Source organism: Chiloscyllium plagiosum, unplaced genomic scaffold (assembly GCF_037043375.1).
Source record: "Chiloscyllium plagiosum isolate Xiang-an unplaced genomic scaffold, Cpla_swu_hap1 HiC_scaffold_13, whole genome shotgun sequence".
NCBI lineage: Eukaryota > Metazoa > Chordata > Chondrichthyes > Orectolobiformes > Hemiscylliidae > Chiloscyllium > Chiloscyllium plagiosum.
The window spans coordinates 79,444,572-79,465,994 of NW_028270151.1; the positions used below are offsets into that span (position 1 = coordinate 79,444,572).

Sequence of the window (21,423 nt, forward strand, 5' to 3'; positions counted from 1 at the left end):
ATGCTGGTGAGGCTTCTTCTGGAATACTGTATCATGTTCTGGTTGCTTGGTTATAGTAAGGAATTATTAAGCTGGAGAGGCGTCCGAAGAGATTTACCAGGATGTCACCAGGAATGGAGGGTTTGAGTGATAAGGAAAGGCTAGATAGGCTCAGATCTTTTTCACTGGAGTGTTTTAGGTTGTGAGGTGACCTTGCAGAGGTTTATAAAATAATGAGGGGTATGAATAAGGTGAATGGCAAGGGTCTTTTCCCTTGGGTGGGGGTTTTCAAGACTCCGGGGTATATTTTTAAGGTGAGAGGAAAAAGATTTTAAACAGTCAGGAAGAGCAATTTTTGGACACAGAGAATAGTTTGTGTGTGGAATGAACTTCCAGAGGAAGTGGTGGATGTGGGTATATTTGGATAAGTGCATGAATAATAAATGTTTGAAAGGATATGCACCAAGCTCAGGAAGGTGGGAGAGTTTAGTTTGGGATTATGGTCAGCAGGGACTAGTTGGACCAAAGGGTCTGTTTCCATGCTGTATGACTCTATAACTGTAAACACTGTTTGGATGAAAAACACTTTAACCTCAGTCACAACTACGCCAAAACTAAACTGAGATGTTTGCAGATGAATTGATCCCACCCGGCACTACATTTGTAAGCCACTTGTGACCTCTTCAATTTTGGATAAAAAAAATTCCGCCTTTTTTTTGTAAATGAAAAGTCACATCAATTCAACCCTGGTCAGCCAAATATTCCACTGCCAAATAGGTTGAAGGATATCCTCTGGAATATTCTGAGCATTTCCATATATTCATAGCCATGTCTCTCAAAAGACAAAAATTGTCAAGGAGATCAGCACTGGATCAACTGCACTAGCTTAACTTTTTACAAATTACAATGACAAGTGTTTAACAGCAAAGATCTCTATAAGTCAATAAATGGAGTAATGTACAGAACGGTTGGTATTACCACACTCTTGTGCTGCGGCAAAACCTGGATACATCCGTGCACTGGAGCCAATTCCAGCCATACGTTCATGGCATCATCTAGATTCAATGGGGCATCATTAGATAAATATTAGCATCCTTCTTGAAGCCATCTCTACAAGCAGTCAGGCAAAACCCCTGCAAAAACTGAATTCGATGGACTAGATTCTATGTCAGACAACTCTCAAATGGCCATTGTTCCAGGGAGGTCAGCAAAGATGCTTCAGAAATACTCCAAATCTTCTTTGAAATGCAGCAGAATTGGCATTAATGATTGGGAGGAACTTGGATCATTCGGTCAAAACAGCAACAACTTTTCCGTCAAGCTGTACCATGCTGTGAGTCCAAATGTCTTAATGATAAGACTGAGAAGGAAACAAAAGGATGCCAATCCTACTTTGCGAACCTACTATCTGATGCCACTGCCACTGTGGCATATTCTCATCCAAAGATCTGTAGGTCAAGAATTGGCCTGTTCAGTCCCATGGAGTCTGACCACACCAACTCGCGATATTCAGAATTAATTAATTGTTTGTTTTCCTCCTGTTAGGAACAAAACCCCATCAGCCCCCTCCTGTGTGTATCGAGCACATGTCCATTCTTGCCCTGCCATTAAGCAGAAATTCTCATCCCATCCAGGGAGAAGCTGATACACCTTCTTTCATCTCCCTTTGGACAAGACAAGAAACAAACAGTGTTTCTATCAGCCCTTCATCTGGAAGTGAGTGAGCACCAGGGCTCCCCTGGAGCTAAACACCTATCATGGTAAAAATTCATTTCAACTGAGGCCTTGGCCTAAAGCCAGGCATCGTGCACTCCAGCTGCAAGACCCAAAGCCAGCCCAAAATCGGGCCTTGCCATTATTTTAGTAATATAGGTAAGCTACCTTTAAAGCAAAACATTTGAGCTCATTTTACACATCTACAGGGAATCTCAGACGAAACCAACAATTTCTATTTATATTGTGTTGCTAACACAGGAAAAAAAAAATCCCAGCGTATTTCACAGAGGCATCATCAGGCAAAACTTGGCCACATAAGGAGATGATAGGACAGATGAACAAAGGCTTGGTCAAATAGTTAGAGGAGGAAAATGAGGGCAGAGTTGGAGGGGTTCAGGAAAGGGATTCTGGAGTTCAGATCCTTGTCAACTAAAGACACAACCATAAATCATGAAGCAGTTAAAACCTGGGAGAAGCAAAAGGATAGCAGTGTAACAAAGAGGGCTGTAGGGTTGGAGGAGGTTACAGATAGTGAAGGGTAGGACCATTGAGGGATCTATAAACAAGATTGAGAATTTTAAAATTCTGTAAGTGCAGGCCAGTAAGTCCAGGGTTGATGTATGAATGAGAGTGAGTGTGAATGTGAATAAGGACAGCTATGAGCTCTATGATATGGGCCGGTAGCATTTATCAGTGTTGTTGGCAAGCCAGAGTATTCCTTCAATCTCCATGTGAAGCTTTGAGAAATAAATACATGTATGGATTTGATGGAGGCCTATTCCTGGGCTCTCTGCAGGCTAAGAAAATCTGAATGGGTTGTGTCCACCATTTTGGATGGAATCTTTTGATGTGTAAAGAATGAAAACTCTGGATTAATTAATTGCCCCAAGTAACCTAAAAGTCATCCAAGGCCCTGTGAAATTGCTCAACTGTCTGGAAAACAGACATAATAACAAACCATTTTCACCAAACCCTCCACAAGGTGGGATATGGGCAGAGAGGGGATTGAAGGGGGTCAACAAATGAACACAAGCCACACGGAAAGTGTTTGCCTCCAGAAAAAAAAAATTGAAAATGAAAATGACATCTGATTATCGCTAATGAGCATGAAATGGTGGTGGAGGGCATTTCTATCACAAAATGGCACAGACAGGCCAATTATTCCCTGTGTCTTCAAAGATTCATTAAGTGAAATAGAATCCGCCAGAGAGCTCTTGAGTGTTTCAGTACACACAAATCACAAAGCAATGGTCGTGCACTACACAATATAATTGAGAAAAGGAAGCAAATGAGGAAGGCAGATCAACATTAAATGAGAAATGATTTTGAAAGCAATTAAGAGACAGGATGGAAACACCAGCATTACTTTCATGGTTAATGAGCCTCTTCAAAATATTTGATTCTGTGTTAACAATCTCCAGTGAGGATCTGCTATTTTATGTTTGTTTCCAGTCCTGCTTTTAAGGTTGACACTCTAGTTTTAAGGCATGCAGTTTGACTTCAGTAGTGACAGTTCATGATCAGTCGGGACAGAGCAATGGAGTTCCAACAGAGTGTCACAGCAGACCCAAAATGCTAACTCTGTCTTTCCCTCCACAAATCCAGCCAGACCTGTTCAGTTTCTTCAATCTTCCTGTTTTTATTTCAGATTTCCAGCATCTGCAGTGTTTTACTTTCAGTTAAGCCTTAGGAAAGCTTTCAAAAACATGGGAGACTCGGTAAGACGAGATAACAAACACTTTGACTATCCCTCCTCTCAGCAGATTGTCCCATCCTGTAGATTTGTCGATTTTGCCCTCCAGGAATATACAAGGAAAGTGATTAAAAACCAATTACAATATTAGTGTGTGTGTGTGTTATTGGCCATAAGTCCTAATGTGCGGGCTAGGGGATTGTGAGGGCCATAGTTTTGGAACAGCTGTTTTAAACATCCTTGCACTGCAGATAAACCAGAGGGAAACACTCTTTCTCACCTTGAATGCTGAAAGTCATTGGCAAAAAGAATTGAAGTCACATAATTTTAATCAACCTGCAAAACTAAGAATCACAAAATTGATTGCTCAATTCCTAACATCTCTGCAATCAGAACCATTAAAGATTGCTTCTGATAACTTTAGAACTGCTCTTCCTGACTATTTCAGAATTCATATAGAGAGAGAGAGTATGTTTGCGTGTTGTCATTATTATTTTCATCTTTACCAATTAATAAAGTAATTATTTTATTAATTCAAGAAAGTTTGGCGACTTTGGTGCATTTTAAAACATAAATTCACTTAGATCCAGGAGAAAGAGATTTGGAGGAATTGGAGAAAGCAAAAACTTCCATTTTATATTAACCTAGTTGCAACCAATCAAATGGGCAGGTGAATAACTGAAGAGAGTTAGTTCATTCCTTCTCACTCGGGTGTTTAGACATTTGGGCTATCTCATTTGGGACTGTAATGAATTAGAGAAACCTTTGGCGGTCTCTGGTCATAACGCCCTGGAATTATCTCTGAATTTCAACAACAGCTCTCCATCCAGTCCTGACTGAAGTTAATCTGAGCACACTCGTTCAATCTCATTTGAATTATGTCTCTGCACACAACATAATCTCAACAGTAAGTGTTTCATGATTTGTCTTAGCATTGATGGCTTGGCAGTCAGCAACGCAATGAGCAGAGATTTGGATTAGTCTTAGATATTTGGGCTGGAGGGATCAGCCACTCTAGGATGGGAGGCTGGGGAGATGGGTTTTGGAGGCTGGGGGACAGGAGGGGAAGGATTCCCTCAATGCATCCATGGCGGACCCCAGAATGTGTCCTTCACCTTCCTACCTGCCTTTCCAAACACGGGCTCCTTGTGTTGATCCATCTCCCCAATGGTAGAGAACAGGGTAATATGCGGGTCACATGACTGCTAATGTACTTTTAAAGTGTCACGCAGGATGCTGATTTCAGAGCAGTTTGTTGGGGTTGCCTCTATGCTGGGCGGGCAGCATTCTCAATTTCCACACTTAAAATCCCAGCCCATGAAGCGATGTATCAGAGTGCTGCCAAGGGAAGGGGTTCTGGGTTTTAACCCAGTGACGGTGAAGGAGCAGCGTGGATTTCCAAGTCTGGATGGTGTGTGATTGGAGGGGAACATGCAGGTGATGGTGTTCCATTGCGCTCCTTATTTGTGTCCTTTGTAAATGCTGGGGAGCTGGGAGGCAGGCCATTGGCTGCAGAATACCCAGTCTCTGGCCTGTACTTGAAGCCACAGCATTAATGTGGCTGGCCTTAGGATTCTGGTCAGTAATGACGGTTAATGTGGAGGGTTTGACGATAGCAATGCCATTGGATGCCAAGGCGAGACAGTCAGATTCCATCCTGAGTGGGATTATAGTTATTGCCTGATACCTGGGAGACACAATAGTGAAAGTGGGCTTGCCACAGAAGGGAATTTTCTTCACAAATGCTGGCAATGGGGCTAGACCAGTTTAGGATGCATGAGTTGGATCAAAGGTCTGTTTCTGTCATGTATAACTTTACGACTCTATGACTGACTGTGCCACAACAGGATTGGGTGCTGAGGCCTGACTACAGCTTTCTAACACTGGGAGTCTCAACAAGTCTGCACTGTTGTTAATTGCAAATGCAGTAACTTTGCCGCCATGGAATGGCACAGTGGCTCAGTGGTTAGCACTGCTGTCTCACAGCACCGGGGCCCAGTTTTGATTCCACCCTCGGGTAACTGTCTGTGTGGAGTTTGCCCATTCTGCCCATGTCTGTGTGGGTTTCCTCTGGATGCTCAGGGTTCCTCCCACAGTCCAAAGCTGTGCAGGTCAGGTGGTTTGGCCATGGGAAATGCAGGGTTACAGGGATCAGGTGGGTCTGGGTGGGATGCTCTTTGGAAGGTCAGTGTGGACTTGATGGGCTGAATAGCCTACTTCCACAGCGTAGGAGTTCTACATGCAGCCCCTCAGTTCCTTCTGATCGTTCTATGTGAACTATTCCAGTCCACCCCACCTCCGTGGCTGTATAAACCTGGTTATGTGTGGTAGCATGATGGTAAATCACGTGTGAGCACACATGCGACCCTGGGCCAGCACAGAGCCACAGAATCAGCTGGAACACACCCAGATGGAACTACATTTAAAAAATACAGCAATACTTGGAAATTAACATTGTCGAGCACTGTTGTGAAGTTTTTAAAACAATGCGAACATGTCATTCGTAAGTTTTCATTGGGATTTCCTGCTGGGCATCTCGCCCGATGGTATGGAGGCAACTCTGATCTGCCTCTGACCTACTAAGAAAATCAGAGGTACCTCTTGTCTGGTGGTGAGTAACAGACCCAGAGGAGAGGTTAATATAAACACAGCCACAGGGAATGTACAAACGATGCCAGGAGGCAGTGCTTGAGGGGGAAAAAAAAAATCAGTGAGTGGCAATGATTTAAATAGTAAATCTTCTCCTAGAGCTCACCCCTCCCCCCATCCCTTCCAATTTCCTGCTTTTGGCCAATTGCAGTACAGCGCTTCAAGGACAAAGGTCAAGCCAGACCAGTGAGCAAGGAAAATCCTACAGTCGCTTGCAGCTTTGTAACCAGGCTCTGTACCCCTGTACAACAAAGGAGTTGTGGGAGGGGGTTAGATTGCTTTCGAATTCGAAACCTTCTATGAACAAAGGGGCTGTTTCAACCAAAGGACCTTGTGTCAAGGAGAGTGATTGCTTTCAGTCACAGGGCACATTCCTGTTGCCGGCTTCTCTTCCAGCTCCCTATTAGCTGCTGCCCAGCACCCTTGCTCTCCCTCCCTGTGTTGCTCGGGTCTGCTCTCCTGCTGGCTGGCAGCTACACCTTCTACCGTTTGTGCAGGCGCCCTCATGGCCTCACAACGAGGATCAGGGACACGGGAGAACGTGTACGAAACGCAGCGAGCTCTGAACGAGTACCTCCTCTTCCACTTCGGGTCATCACAGGAACTGTCGCTGTACATCAACGACCCAGTCGCTCTCCAGAATTTCCCGCAAAGATGTGCCCAGGAATGCATCAATTACTTCACCCAACAGGTAACAGACACGGCTAGTGTTCAGCCTCTATTTAAATACATAGAGTTCCAGATTATTACTGAAATGAATTAGGGTTTGGACAAAATCAGGATTGAGAGAGCAGAAAAGGAAAGTCAGGGACAGTGGGTCAGACACTGTTGTTTCACACTCTGGGACTGGCTGGGACAGTGGGTCAGACACTGTCCTTTTACATTCTGGGACTGACTGGGACAGTGGGTCAGACACTGTCCTTTTACATTCTGGGACTGACTGGGACAGTGGGTCAGACACTGACCTTTCACACTCTGGGACTGGCTGGGACAGTGGACCAGACACTGTCCTTTCACACTCTGGGACTGGCTGGGACAGTGGGTCAGACACTGTCCTTTTACATTCTGGGACTGACTGGGACAATGGGTCAGACACTGACCTTTCACACTCTGGGACTGGCTGGGACAGTGGGTCAGACACTGTCCTTTCACACTCTGGGACTGGCTGGGACAGTGGGTCAGACACTGTCCTTTTACATTCTGAGACTGACTGGGACAGTGGGTCAGACACTGACCTTTCACACTCTGGGACTGGCTGGGACAGTGGGTCAGACACTGTCCTTTCACACTCTGGGACTGGCTGGGACAGTGGGTCAGACACTGTCCTTTCACACTCTGGGACTGGCTGGGACAGTGGGTCAGACACTGTCCTTTTACATTCTGAGACTGACTGGGACAGTGGGTCAGACACTGACCTTTCACACTCTGGGACTGGCTGGGACAGTGGGTCAGACACTGTCCTTTCACACTCTGGGACTGGCTGGGACAGTGGGTCAGACACTGTCCTTTCACACTCTGGGACTGGCTGGGACAGTGGGTCAGAACAGTGTGGAGAGTTGTTACATTTTTGTACCAGATTATATTTCAATTTCTCTCACTACTTGGATTGTTAAACCAGGTCATGGAAGCTCTGGTCAAGTTCCAGCCGATGATGTAGGCCTATTTGATGTTGTTGATGAAACTGACAGAAGCAGTACAATCCTCAGCACTCATCTTAATTCACATTAAATTAAGTTGGAAATGGTGCTTTAAAAATATATGAACAACAAGACAAGGAATTTTATATTTACTTTCTCAAGAAATTTGCTGAAAATAGTGATCAGTTGGAGAGCAACCAAGAGGTTTAATTTCATTCCATCCTGAAAGTGGAAGCAGTAAATAGTAAAGGGCAACAACAGTCTGGCCCTTTGCAGTCCAAGAGAAATTCTAAGTTTAAATGAAGCACTAGGTTGTGCCTCATTGTGTGCAGTGTTGTCACCCCATTATCAAAGGGATATTAATTCCATGAAGGACAGTTTCATTAAGATGGAACCGGGAAGATGAAGGAGAATTGTCAGAGATTTTGGGCCCAGATTGGGACAGCAAAATGCAAATATCTTTGTGGCTTTGCAGAATTCCCAATTCATAAATGACTTAACTCAGGACTTTTGTTTCTTTACACTTTTTTGTTTCTTTCAAATGACAGTGCAGAGCCACAATGGAGTGTAGGAAGAGTGAATGGGTGTGGTGGGGAAGATGGAATATCCCTGTTTTGCCAGATACAGCCTAGCTCCCAACATCATTGAAACATTGGCCCTCCCACCCCTCAACCCTCTGACTGCTCAAATCCCAAGCCTCCATCCAATGCCTTCAGCCCTCCACGTTCCCATCGATCCCCATGCTCCCCTCTTTATCCCCCATAGCCACCCATTCTTCACACACTTTACCATCCTCAGGAGCCACACAATTTGCAATGGGAATTATTCCAAATGCAGATGCAAGAAGAAAATTGAGACAATATCATAAAACTCAGTCAAGACTCTGCTTTTGATATTGCTCAGGTCTTTAACTTATGGGAACAAATAACTAAAAACATTTCAAAGGTGAATATATTGTTGTAATCTCAAACCTATCCACTATTCCCCTGAACACTTACATCAACAGTGTTTGTGCACTGTTGATATGAGGAGGGAACAAGGATTAGTTTGACATTTTTAAATTCTTTCATTGGATGTGACTATCGCTGGCCAGGCCAATTTTTGTCACCCATCCCCAATTGACCTTGACCTGAATGGAACGCAAGGCCATCTTAGAGGGATGTTCAAAATCAAGCACATTTGCTGTGGATCTGGAGTCACATGTGGACCAGGCCAGGTAAGGCTGGCAGATTTCCTTTATCAAAGGGTAGTGAACAAGATAGGTTTTTGCATCATCAATGACTGCTTCATCATCACCATTACTGAGTCTACCTTTATTTTTCAGATTTATTTATCGAATTTAAATTGCACCAGCTGCTGTGTTGGGGTTTGAACCCCCATCTCAGAGCATCGTCTGGGTTTCTGGGTCACTAGTCCAATGACATTGCAGCAGCATCACCTCCGTTGATTATCTATTGATGGATTGGCAAAGACACAATGGGCTGTTCGGTCATCTTGTGTGCTATAAACATTCGTTCCATATGTGTTGAATGGCTATAGTATCTTTTTATATATAGCAGAGTACAATGGGTACACAGTACAATTGGTACACATTTCTAACGGGTGGTACAGTTCGATGATAGTGGCTGTATAATATGTTGCACTCTGAAAGAATTTATTTTTTATCATTAGTCAAATGACAGGCATAACTGGAGTTATTTGCTATCACTGCTAAACCGTTGGATCTGCAAATTATTGTGTTACCATCGTTACCCCTCATTTCTCTGTGTGACCTGCAGTGCCTTTCACAGTCGCTAACACTGACAATAAGCTTACAGCAATGGATCACAGTTATTCCTCCTAAACAAGGTTATATTTACTGTCAGCATCTACAAGAAGCTCTCCATCATCAGGAAATGGATCTAAAACAGATAGGATAGTAAGTGAAAGCGTGGAATCACCAAAGGCAGTAATCTGATCTCTGGGGTTTAATGGCCAATTAGAAATTACTCAATCTCTGTTAAGTGCATTGTAATCCTTCCTGCTAACCTGGTTCTCCCACTCAGTCTCTCAGGTTGATGAGTTACATATTGTCCATCGTCTGCGGCAGGGAAAGGTGCCGGGAGTGGGGTGTGGGCTGATTGGGGGGTCATGGATCTGACAAGGGAGTCATGGAGGAAATGGTCTCTCTGGAATGCTGATAGGGATGGGGAGGAAATATATCCCTAGTGATGGGGTCTGATTGTAGGTGGCGGAAGTGGCGGAGGATAATGCGATGTATATGGAGGTTGATGGGGTGGAAGGTGAGGACTGGGGTGTTCTGTCCTTGTTGCCCTGGGAGGGGTGGGATTCAAAGGCAGAGGTTTGGAAAGTATAGGAGATGTGCTGGAGGGCATCATCGACCACATGGGAGGGGCAATTGTGATCTTTGAAGAAGATCCATAGGGTTCTGGCCAATATTGCTTCCTAACAGCCATCACTAAGATGTCTGTGAGAGTTTTCAGTGGACAAGTTGCATGCTCAGTTCCCAAATTACAGCAGTAACCATACAGAGTGGATTGGTAATTCTAAAGTTGTGAAAGGGTGTTATATTAAACTTCTCGGGGAGTGTCACAGGATCGAGGGTGACTTTCTTCCAGGTGTGGATACTGAGGTGACTAAACAGCCCAGTGCTGGATCTGTACATCCTGCCGCAGGGGAGAGGGTTGCCTGGGATGCTGGGTTTTCACACACATTCCTTCCTCTGTTTGCACTTGACCTCTGCTTGGGCTTGTCAGAGACACTCGAGATGGTTGGCACCTTCTTCTCCAGTTTGGGTAATTTCAGCCAAGGTATTCCCATGTTGTATTTTGTAGGGATGCCGTTTCTCTAACCTCCTGCGGTGATGGAGCTCAGGGTGGGATAAGGGAAAAGGCAGGTCTACCTTTCTTTCTGGGCAGTGACCAATGTTGTTGATGCCCAATTGCTGATCCTGTGCACGGTGCTACCATTTCAAGTCTAACCTGTCCATTCTCCCTTTCTAGACTGGCATTCCCTGCAGAGCCCTGGACATCGGTTGTGCTGTGGGAAGGGCCTCGTTTGAGATGGCACGGGTATTTCAGGAGGTGGTGGGCATTGACTACAGCCTTTCGTTTGTGACTGCTTGCAACCAACTGAAAGAGAAAGGCCAACTCCCTTACTGTGCTCTGACTGAAGGAGACCTGGGCACCCAGCACACAGCTGTTGTACCGACGGACATTGTAAGTACTAAGTTAAGTCATCCCTAATTTCCTAGATCTGGTATTTTACACCTCAGCATTGATTCGCTCTCCCTTGTATCTCTTTTGCTGTATTGCTATTGTTCCAGTCTGCTTGCCCACTGTCCTTCGGTGATTTCAATCCTATTTCTCCCCCTCTATGTTTCCTGTCAGCCGCTAGCACCAATTTACCATTCCGGACGGCTGTCTCTCCCTTGAGTCCTCCAAGCCTGAGTTCTTTCCTTGAACATCCATTGAATTAATTGAGGTGGGGGGGGGAACACGCTGAGAGCAGCTTCACGTTGCTCCTGACCAATCCTCGATGGGTGTCCTCATGGCCCATGTTCCCACCCTCCCCAGAGAATCAGACCCAGGACAGTTTTACTTTCCCTCCAGCCCTGGTGTGAACTACCTGGACTAGTTGGTACCAATGCCCACCCATACAGAACAACATCTGGAACTTGGCTAGTGGAGGAACTCCCCAGTGCCAGAGAAAGCCAAGATTTAAACCCAGCTCCTTACCCATCATGATGCTGCAAATGAGTGGGTAGTCTGGATCAACACTTTTCAAGGTCATGAGAAAAGTAATACAATCATTAAAACATGGGAGATGGCCAACGATTGCACTGAATGAAGTCAGTGTTCACATGCGAAGCTTGCAAAATGTTCAAAAGAGCCTGTATTCTATCACTCAGACAAATAGTTTATTTCCTTCTCCTCAACAGCAAAGAATCAAAGTCTATTTCAGTCCATAGATTGGCACAACCAAAATCTGCCTGCAAAATAAGGACTGTGAAGTAACAGGGTCCTAACTCATTAATAACAAAAAGTCGAAGATCAGGGCTGCCATTTAAACACTGCATCAGGTGAGTTATGGCACTGTCTCCTCTGAAGGCCTTGAGTTAAACCAGCTCAGAGTGGGAGGAATTATTCCAATTGTAGTAAGCCTCCAGAGCTGTAGTTGCATGATGTTTCAGCATGGAGGGGGTTTTAATGTGTTGCTGTGCCTGTCATGGACAGGGTATAGTAGGGATGTTTTTTGCTGTTCTCAATCCCCAAACAGAAACAAACCCCTCTCCCAGCACTGATGTCTCTGACCCTCAGTATTATGGCAGTTCCTTCAAGTTGGCTCACTTTGTGCTTCTGTTCCATTCTTTAGGATCGGACTCGGTGTTTCTTCAGGCAGGGCGATGCCTGCAATCTACCCTCAGATCTCGGATCTTTTGGCTGTGTTCTGGCAGGCAACCTGATCTGTCGTCTACCTGACCCCTTTGCGTTCTTCCACAGACTCCCACAGCTAGTGGCCCCTGGAGGAATTCTTGTCATTACATCACCGTACACCTGGCTTGAGGAATTCACCCCAAAGGTAAAATGATCAGCAGGTGTCCTATCAACGCAGAATATTTCTATGTGTTATGATCAAATGTCAAGGGAAATATGTCAGGGGTACATTTATTGAACTGATAAGCAGCAATTCTGCTTGCGGTAGTGTAGGAATGAAATATCGATTGGTTCCTCCTATCCTCTGTCCTTAAATAATGTATTGGTCGTCCTACCATTGAGCCACATTTGAGATCACATAGAGCCTGAGTTACATCTAGTATATACATCTCGAACAGAGAGTGAGGGAGCTGGACCTGTGTATAAATCTCTAATAGAAACTGAGGGATCTAGATTGAGTGTACACATCTCTAATAGAGTCTGAGGGATCTAGATCGAGGGCATACATCTTTAATAGAGACTGAGGGAGCTAGATAGATGTACACATCTCTAACAGAGACTGAGGGAGTGAGATAGAGTGTACACATCTCTAGTGGAGACTGAGGGAGCGAGATATGTATACGCATCTCTAATAGAGACTGAGAGAGCTAAATCAAGTGGAGTATCTCTATTCGAGACTGAGGAAGCGAAATCAAGGGTACAAATCTCTAATCCCTCTAATCCAATTGGGAAGTCAGGAGGAACGTCTTCATTCAAAGATTGATGAGAACCCCATCACATGGGGAAAAGTTGCAGTGAATCATACAGGTATATTCACCTGGAAGTTAGTGAATTAAATGAGGGAGAAGGGGATGGTTACGATGATAGATTTTAATACGGGAATATGGGGGGTGGTTTGAGTGAAACATAAACACCAGCAAGAACTGATGGTGCCCAATGACTTGTTTCTGTGTCATATATCCTCTCTCATCCAATGTGTGTGTGTGAGAGAGAGAGAGAGAGAGAGAAAGAGAGGACGTTAAACTGACTGATATCTCTGTATTTAAAGAGTTTTAGAACAGACCCTCAAACCTCAGCTGACTACTAAGAGCTTAATAGTAACCAACCCAAAGATTCACAAAGAAACTGCTGAATTATCCCATTGGAGCATCTAGGAATCCTTTTGGTGTTTCAGCATTGTTACCTGAGCCACATCTTCCTGTTGTCCTGCAGCTAATACTGAAGGCATTCAGCAGAATTATTAGCCTAGTTCTGAAGAGCACTTAACTCACCCCAGAGAGAGCGAGGCAGAAGGCAATGCTAGAACTTAGCAGTGCTATCTGTAATTTAGTGCAGCATTACTGTTAAAGGACCAGTTCCCCATACACAACATTGTGTAAACTACAAGAGGGATTATTCTCTCTTACCAGAGAGCTGCAGAAGCTGAGATATTGCATATAACCAGGATAGACAGGTTCTTGAACTACTGGGTCATCAAAGATTATGGACAAAGCTAAAAGTCACACAACATTAGCCTACAGTCCAACTGTTGGATTATAACCTGGTGGTGTGTGATTTTTAACTTTTTCCACCCCAGTACAACACTGGCACCTCCACATCAAAGATTATGGAGAACAGGCAGAAAAGTGAAGCTGTGGTCAAGCTCCGACAAACCCTCATTTTATTGCAGGCTCAATGGGCCATATGTTGGGGAGGCAATGGCCTGGTGGTATTATTGCTGGACTGTTAATCCAGAGACCCAGGTTATGTTCTCGGGACCCAGATTCAAATCCCATCATGGCAGACGGTGGAATTAAAGGTCAACTGATGATCATGAAGCCATTGTTGATTGTTGGGGAAAAGTCCATCTTGGTTCATTAATGTCCTTCAGGGAAGAATACTGCTGTGCTTACCTGGTCTGGCCTACATGTAGCTCACAGCAGGATGGTTGACTCTTGACTGCCCTCAACTAGGAATGGATAATAAATGTCGGCTGAGCCAGCGATGTCCATCTCCCATAAATGAATAAAACAAAGCACTTACTCCTGCTTTTATTTTATCAATTTTTAAAATGCTCAGGGCTACCAACCAGATGTGAACACATGGCTATTACATAATACAAGTGGGAATAGCTCATAGTGTGAATGGGTGAATGATTCTAGCACTTGGGTAACTCTCATTTCACTCCCTTTCTTTTCTGTGTTTTACGCAGTCCCGGTGGTTGGGTGGGTACAAGGATGTCTCTGGCAATGAGGTGCGAGGCTTTGATACGATGCAGCGAGTCTTCTCTCCACACTTCGAACTACTTGCAGAGAAGAACGAGCCTATCGTGATCAGGGAGACAGCACGCAAGCACCAGTGGACAGTGGCTCACATGACTATATGGAGAAGGGGAACTTTCTAGAATCCAACAGCCTTCATCGTTCATGTAGGCGAAATAGTTTGGCTGGCAAAACAGTTAGAATACATAAAATCATCAGTTTTTAAATGTTAACAAGGCAAAGACTGATATAAAAGTGACATTTGTGCAGACCAATAAAATAGGTCCAGTGACCAACCAGGAACTATTGAGGGAAGGACTCTCTGGCTCAGTTCAGCCATCTGTGACCAATTTATGACCCAGTCCCTCAACATTCAATGTTCCCCTTTGTTCCCTTGGGACCATTTCCTCTCACTAATGCCAATTTTGAAGGAACCAGTGCTGGTGCTCCTGAATGACATCCTGCAAAGATGCATCACACGTGTAGCAGTAGGATTCATTTACTTGAACTGACTTTGCCTTCTTTTTGAAGAGAACATTCTATACTTAGAGCAGGATATCCACTATTGATGTTTCAGTTTGGTTTTGCTGTAATTTGAATGACTGTTTTCAGAAATTGGTTACTACGCCACTCTTGTAGTTCCTTCTTTTACCATCATGGTACTTCTATGGATCAATAAATGTTTCACTCAGCCAATCTCCTTTGTCCTTCTTCAACTAACCATTATGTAAGGAATGGAAATTGTACAATTTGAGATTCAGCATCAAATATGTTATCCCACGTGAGGATACAGAATCTCTTAATCAGTTATTGGATTAACATCCCATGACTGGGTGGCTCTGCCATTGTTATTTCATGGCACCAAACATTAGTAAGTCACTGGCTACATACGCAGAGCAGCACCAGACAAAGCCTACACAATATCACGCACCCAACCAAAACAGTAACATGCAAGTCACAAGAGGTAGTGATCAAACTTCTCACACTCTGGTCATAAACTCTAATCATAAACCATGTTCTGCTCACCAAGGAACAGGATTGGGCTTTAAGCATTGAAATCGGGACAGAGAACAGCAACACAACAGATCCCACAAATCTGGGGGCTGAGTTATGAGGCAAGACTTGATAAACCCGAGCTAATAGGCCTGGAAAGAAAGCACCCAAGAGCTAATCTGAATGTGTACTAGATTATTAAAGTCAAGAGACCGGTTCCTCCAGACTCCATGAAACTGTGGCATCATTACTTAGAGACATAGTTCAAGATGCAGAAGGGTATAATAGGAAAACAACCAAGAAATTCTTCACACAGATGTTCAATCTATGTTCCAGTCAGAACAGGGGAACCTCAGGAATCATTCAAAAAAACAACAGAACATCGAACTAAATGGAGTTGATAAACTAATTATGCTCAGAATAAATAAAACCGCAAGCTCAAATAGTGAATGGCCTACTCCTGTTCCTTTGGAACAAAGAGGAGGAGGAAAGGTTGCAACTGTGGAATGTTCCATGGGAGTAAGTGATTAAATGAAGAAAATGTCAGTACTTAAAAATAGATGAGGTAAGACATGGATGAGAATCTCTGCCTGAGTGGAGTTGATTCTCATTTAGACTGGCTCAGGTGAATAGGGTTACTCCAGTTACTATATGCAGTACAGTAGCCCCCGTACCTGTGTGGGATACGTTTGAGGAACCATGGCTGAAATCTGAAACCGCAGATAGGAGCAAACCCATTCATTTTGATGGGAAACATACGTTCCCAGTAGCCTCCTGGTCACCGGATCGCTATAATATGTTTGGGGGCGCAGTAATCCGCGAGTAGCTGAAACCGCAGAAAATGATTCCATGGATGTGGGGGTCACCCTGTGTACAAGACAATGGCAGACTGGGAATATGCATTGAAGAGAAAATCAGATATCAGTGCAGCAGTGAGCGTATGGGATTGTCTAATTGATATCAGGCCACATGGGAGCAGAAGTAGATCATTCGATGAGATCATGGATGATCTGAGAATCCTCAACTCCACTTTCCTGCCTTACCTCCATAACGCTCTATTCCCTTACTGACTGAAAATCTGTCTTTCTCAGCCTTGAATATAATTAATGACCCAGCATCAACAACCCCATTCCACATGTTCTCTACTCTCAGAGAAGGCATTCCTCCTCATCTCTGTCCTAACTGAATGACATCTTATTCTAACACTGCCCTCTAGTCTGAGCTGCATCACAGAGATTTGGAGATGCCTGTTTATAAAGCACAAAACACTAGCAACCGAGTTCAGTGGGTAACAGAGAAGGCAAATGGAATATTGGCCTTTATTTGAATGGGAATGAAGGATAAAAATAGGAAGGTCTTACCAAAAATATACAAGCCTGAGTCAGACAATAGGTGAAATTCTGTGAACAATTTTGCTCTCCTCATTTAAGGAGAGATCTCTGGTACAGAAGGCAGTCCAACTGGGTATGGAGGGATTTCCTTCTGAGAAGTTGAGTAAGTTAACGCTTACTCTTTGAAGATTAAAAGAATGAGAGGTGACCTTATTGAAACCTATGATATCCTAAGAGGGTGTGCTGAGTTGTATTTCACCCCTGTGGGAGTGTCGAGAATCAAAGGGCCTAATCTCAGAGTAAGGGGTCACCTAATTATAACAGATTTGAGGAGGAATGACTTCTCTCAGAGGGTAGTGAATTCAAGGGATTCTTTATTACTGAGATCTGTCCAGGCTGGGTCGCTACATACACTCAAGACGGAGATAGATTTTCTGTTCAGCAATGGAATTAAAGGTTATAGGGAAAGGCAGGAAAGTGGATTTGAGGATTATCAGATCATCCATAATATCATTGAATTGTGGAGCAGGCATGATGGGCTGAATGGCCTACTTCTGCTCTTATCATTGGTTATGGAATGGATAATGAATGTCTACTGGGAGCTGCTTTCATTGTTTGGCATGTATATTGTCCTAATGTGTAGCTTCACCACTCTAACACCTCGGTTTTAGATATAGAACATAGAACATAGAAGAATACAGTGCAGTACAGGCCCTTCAGCCCTCGATGTTGCGCCGATCCAAGCCCACCTAACCTACATTAGCCCACTATCCTCCATATGCCTATCCAATGCCCGCTAAAATGCCCATAATGAGGGAGAGTCCACCGCTGCTACTGGCAGGGCATTCCATGAACTCACGACTCGCTGAGTAAAGAACCTACCCCTAACATCTATCCTATACCTACCCCACCTTAATTTAAAGCTATGCCCCCTTGTAATAGCTGACTCCATACGTGGAAAAAGATTCTCACTGTCGACCCTATCTAAACCCCTAATCATCTTGGACACCTCTATCAAGTCACCCCTAAACCTTCTTTTCTCCAATGAAAACAACCCCAAGTGCCTCAGCCTTTCCTCATACGATCTTTCTACGATACCGGACAACATCCTGGTAAACCTCCTCTGCACCCGTTCCAGTGCCTCCACATCCTTCCTATAGTATGGCGACCAAAACTGCACACAATACTCCAGATGCGGCCGCACCAGAGTCTTATACAACTGCAACATGACCTCAGTACTCCGGAACTCAATTCCTCGACCAATAAAAGCCAGTATGCCATATGCCTTCTTCACCGCACTATTTACCTGGGTGGCAACTTTCAAAGATCTGTGTACATGGACACCAAGATCCCTCTGCTCATCCACACTACCAAGTATCCGACCGTTAGCCCAGTACCCCATCTTTTTATTACTCTTACCAAAGTGAATCACCTCACACTTAGCTACATTGAACTCCATTTGCCACCTTTCTGCCCAGTTCTGCAGCTTATCTATATCCCGCTGTAACCTGCCACATCCTTCCTCACTGTCTACAACTCCTCCGACTTTCGTATCATCCGCAAACTTGCTCACCCAACCTTCTAACCCCTCCTCCAGGTCATTTATGAAAATGACAAACAGCAATGGTCCCAAAACAGATCCTTGCGGAACACCGCTAGTGACGGCACTCCAAGATGAACCTTTGCCATCAACTACTACCCTCTGTCTTCTTCCAGCCAGCCAACTCCTAATCCAAACCTCCAACTCACCCTCAATGCCATCCCTCCGTATTTTTTGCAGTAGTCTACCATGGGGAACCTTATCAAACGCCTTACTAAAATCCATATACACCACATCTACCGCTTTCCCCTCGTCCACCTCCTTAGTCACCTTCTCAAAGAATTCAATAAGGTTTGTGAGGCATGACCTGCCCTTCACAAAACCATGCTGGTGTAGGAGGTCTCCCCAGGGAGACCTCCTACACCCTTTCTTCAATAAGAATTAATCTTCTGGCTTGTTGGTGACCCGAGAATGAGGGATACGCTGGGCCTTGTGGTCACAGGTCAGGACTGTATGCATTTCTGCTGCTGAAAATGGCCAACAGTGTCTCATGGATAAAACCAAATTACTGCGGATGCTGGCATCTGAAACCAAAAGAGAAAATGCTGGAAAATCTCAGCAGGTCTGGCAGCATCTGTAAGGAGAGAAAAGAGCTGACATTTCAAGTCTAACTGACACTTTGTCAGTCTCATGGATGCTCAGTTTTGAGTTGCTAAATCCAGCAGAGAGAACTACACAGGACAATATGAATATACTCAATGTGAAGATGGGATTTTGGCTCCACAGCAATCGTGTACAGTAATTTCTACTACAAATACTTTCATGACCAGATGAATCTGCAACAGGTAGATTTGGTGATGACAAGGTTAAGTAGGGTTTTCAATGTTATTGGTTTCCCCCAGTACCTACCACTGACCCTGTCTAGCAGGTATATCCTTTCAGACTTTTTGCACTCACTAAATAGTGGTACAGCAGGGGTGCATTCCAGCAACTTACCAAAGCTGCATCTGCAGCTCTCCCCACACTCACTACCTCCATTCATGAGACAGACAAGTGTAAGTGGTGCACGACAACACCATCACTTCCAAATGAGACACACTGACTTGGGCATTTATCATCACTGGGGCAAGATTATGCTCTGTTCCATTTTCTTCTCTCTAATATATACTGATACATCCTAAATTTCTCTACATTTAACATTGATAACATCACACTAAAGCCACCACAATATTATTACCTCACACACTCCTCACTGAAACACTGACATCATAACATTCAAGGCTATGGACCGAGTGCTGGAAAGTGAGACTAGCATAGATTGAACGTAAATTTTAGTCAGTGCAGACTGGATGGGCCAACGGCTTCTTATGTACAGTGTGATTTGATGATATGCAAAACTTTGTTGAAGTAACTTGGGCCATGTGTAAACTCTGGTGAAATGGATAATTTCCCCTTCATGCACAAGTTGGTGTTTATCTTCCATCCTGGAAAGAACACTTTCAACCATTCCTCAACTGTGAATCTGCAATTGACTCTGATACTTTTCAAACTGTCTATAGTATCCTGTGGTAGAATTCAAGGTTGGGCCACCATTGATGGGAGAGCTCCAACCTGCAATCAAACAGGTGGGAAATATAGGCTGTGGCTCCAATGGGGTCTGCAGCACCCAACATGCATTCATCCTACAGATCCAGGACGAAGAGTAACTCCACTTGCCCCTCCTCCTCCTCCTCCTCCTCTGGCCTCAGGAATCCAACAATTCTAAGAATTGTCAAGAAAGGAGGTTAAAAACTTCTGTGGAAGCCGTTAGATATTTACCCCTTTTCCACATGAGGGAAAATGCTAATGCCCAATCTTCTCTATTATCTGCTGTCTGTGGCCGAGGAAACCTTCCCAGAGGGAGGCTCCAGATGACTCATGGGAATCTCCAATAGTCTTCATTGCCAGACAAATCCAAGAAAAATGTTGAAAGCAATAACCTGAACTTATCATTCATCTGATCAAAACATTTTACTCAGTAAATTGAGAGGCTTCATTGATTGCAATGTTCAAGAATCTTCATTTTCAGTACATTGCTTCAGGAAGATATGATTATAACCTTCTTCAGTGGGAGATGTCCGCACATGAGATGTACCCACATGACTCAGACCTCGGCCTAAAGCCAGGCATTGTGCACTCCAGCTGCAAGACCCAAAGCCAGCCCAAAATTGGGCCTTGCCATTATTTTAGTAATATAGGTAAGCTACCGGTGCCTTTGTCTCCTTTAAAGCAAAACATTTGAGCTCATTTTGCACACCTACAGGAAATCTCAGACAAAAGCAACAATTTCTATTTATATTGTGCTGCTGACACAGTAAAAAAAATCCCAGTGTATTTCCCAGGGGCATCATCAGGCAAAACGTGGCCACATAAGGAGATGATAGGACAGAGAACTCGAATGTTTCAGTACATACAAAGCACAAAGCAATGGTCGTGCATTACACAATATAATTGAGAGAAGGAAGCAAATGAGGAAAGCAGATCAACATTAAATGAGAAATGATTTTGAAACCAATTAAGAGACAGGATGGAAACACCAGCATTACTTTCCTAGTTAATGAGTCTCTTAAAAATATAAACTCAAATGTTCGATTGTGTTAACAATCTCCAGTGAGGATCTGCTATTTTATGTTTGTTTCCAGTCCTGCATTTAGGGTTAACACTCTAGTTTTAAGGCATGCAGTTTGACTTCAGTAGTGACAGTTCATGATCAGTCGGGACAGAGCAATGGAGTTCCAACAGAGTGTCACAGCAGACCCAAAATGCTAACTCTGTTTTTCCCTCCACAAATCCAGCCGTTGAGTTTCTCCAACCTTTCTGTTTTTACTTCAGATTTCCAGCATGAGCAGTGATTTGCTTTCAGTTAAGTGTCAGGAAAGCTTTCAAAAACATGAGAGACTTGGCAAGACTAGATAACAAAGGCTCTGACTATCCCTCCTCTCAGCAGATTGTCCCATCCTGCAGATTTGTCTAATTTGCCCTCCAGGAATATACAAGGAAAGTGATTAAAAACCAATTACAATATTAGTGTGTGTGTGTTATTGGCCAGAATGTGTGGGCTAGGGGGTTGTGAGGGCCATAGTTTTGGAACAGCTGTTTTAAACATCCTTGCACTGCAGATAAACCAGAGGGAAACATTCTTTCTCACTTTGAATGCTGAAAGTCATTGG

General features: G+C 44.0%; 2 protein-coding genes across 23 annotated transcripts in view; one reads left to right on the plus strand and one right to left on the minus strand.

The window, feature by feature from the left end:
* Positions 1 to 21,423, minus strand: part of kif1aa (kinesin family member 1Aa) — a 374,456-nt gene that overhangs the window by 252,874 nt on the left and 100,159 nt on the right. The gene's annotated exons all lie outside the window — the stretch shown is intronic.
* LOC122555746 (uncharacterized) lies at positions 6,251 to 15,040 on the plus strand. Its single transcript, XM_087993818.1, has 4 exons — positions 6,251 to 6,728; positions 10,677 to 10,892; positions 12,049 to 12,255; positions 14,302 to 15,040. Exons 1-4 carry the CDS (start codon positions 6,543 to 6,545, stop codon positions 14,491 to 14,493), a joined length of 801 nt encoding a protein of 266 aa, XP_087849944.1. The 5' UTR covers positions 6,251 to 6,542; the 3' UTR covers positions 14,494 to 15,040.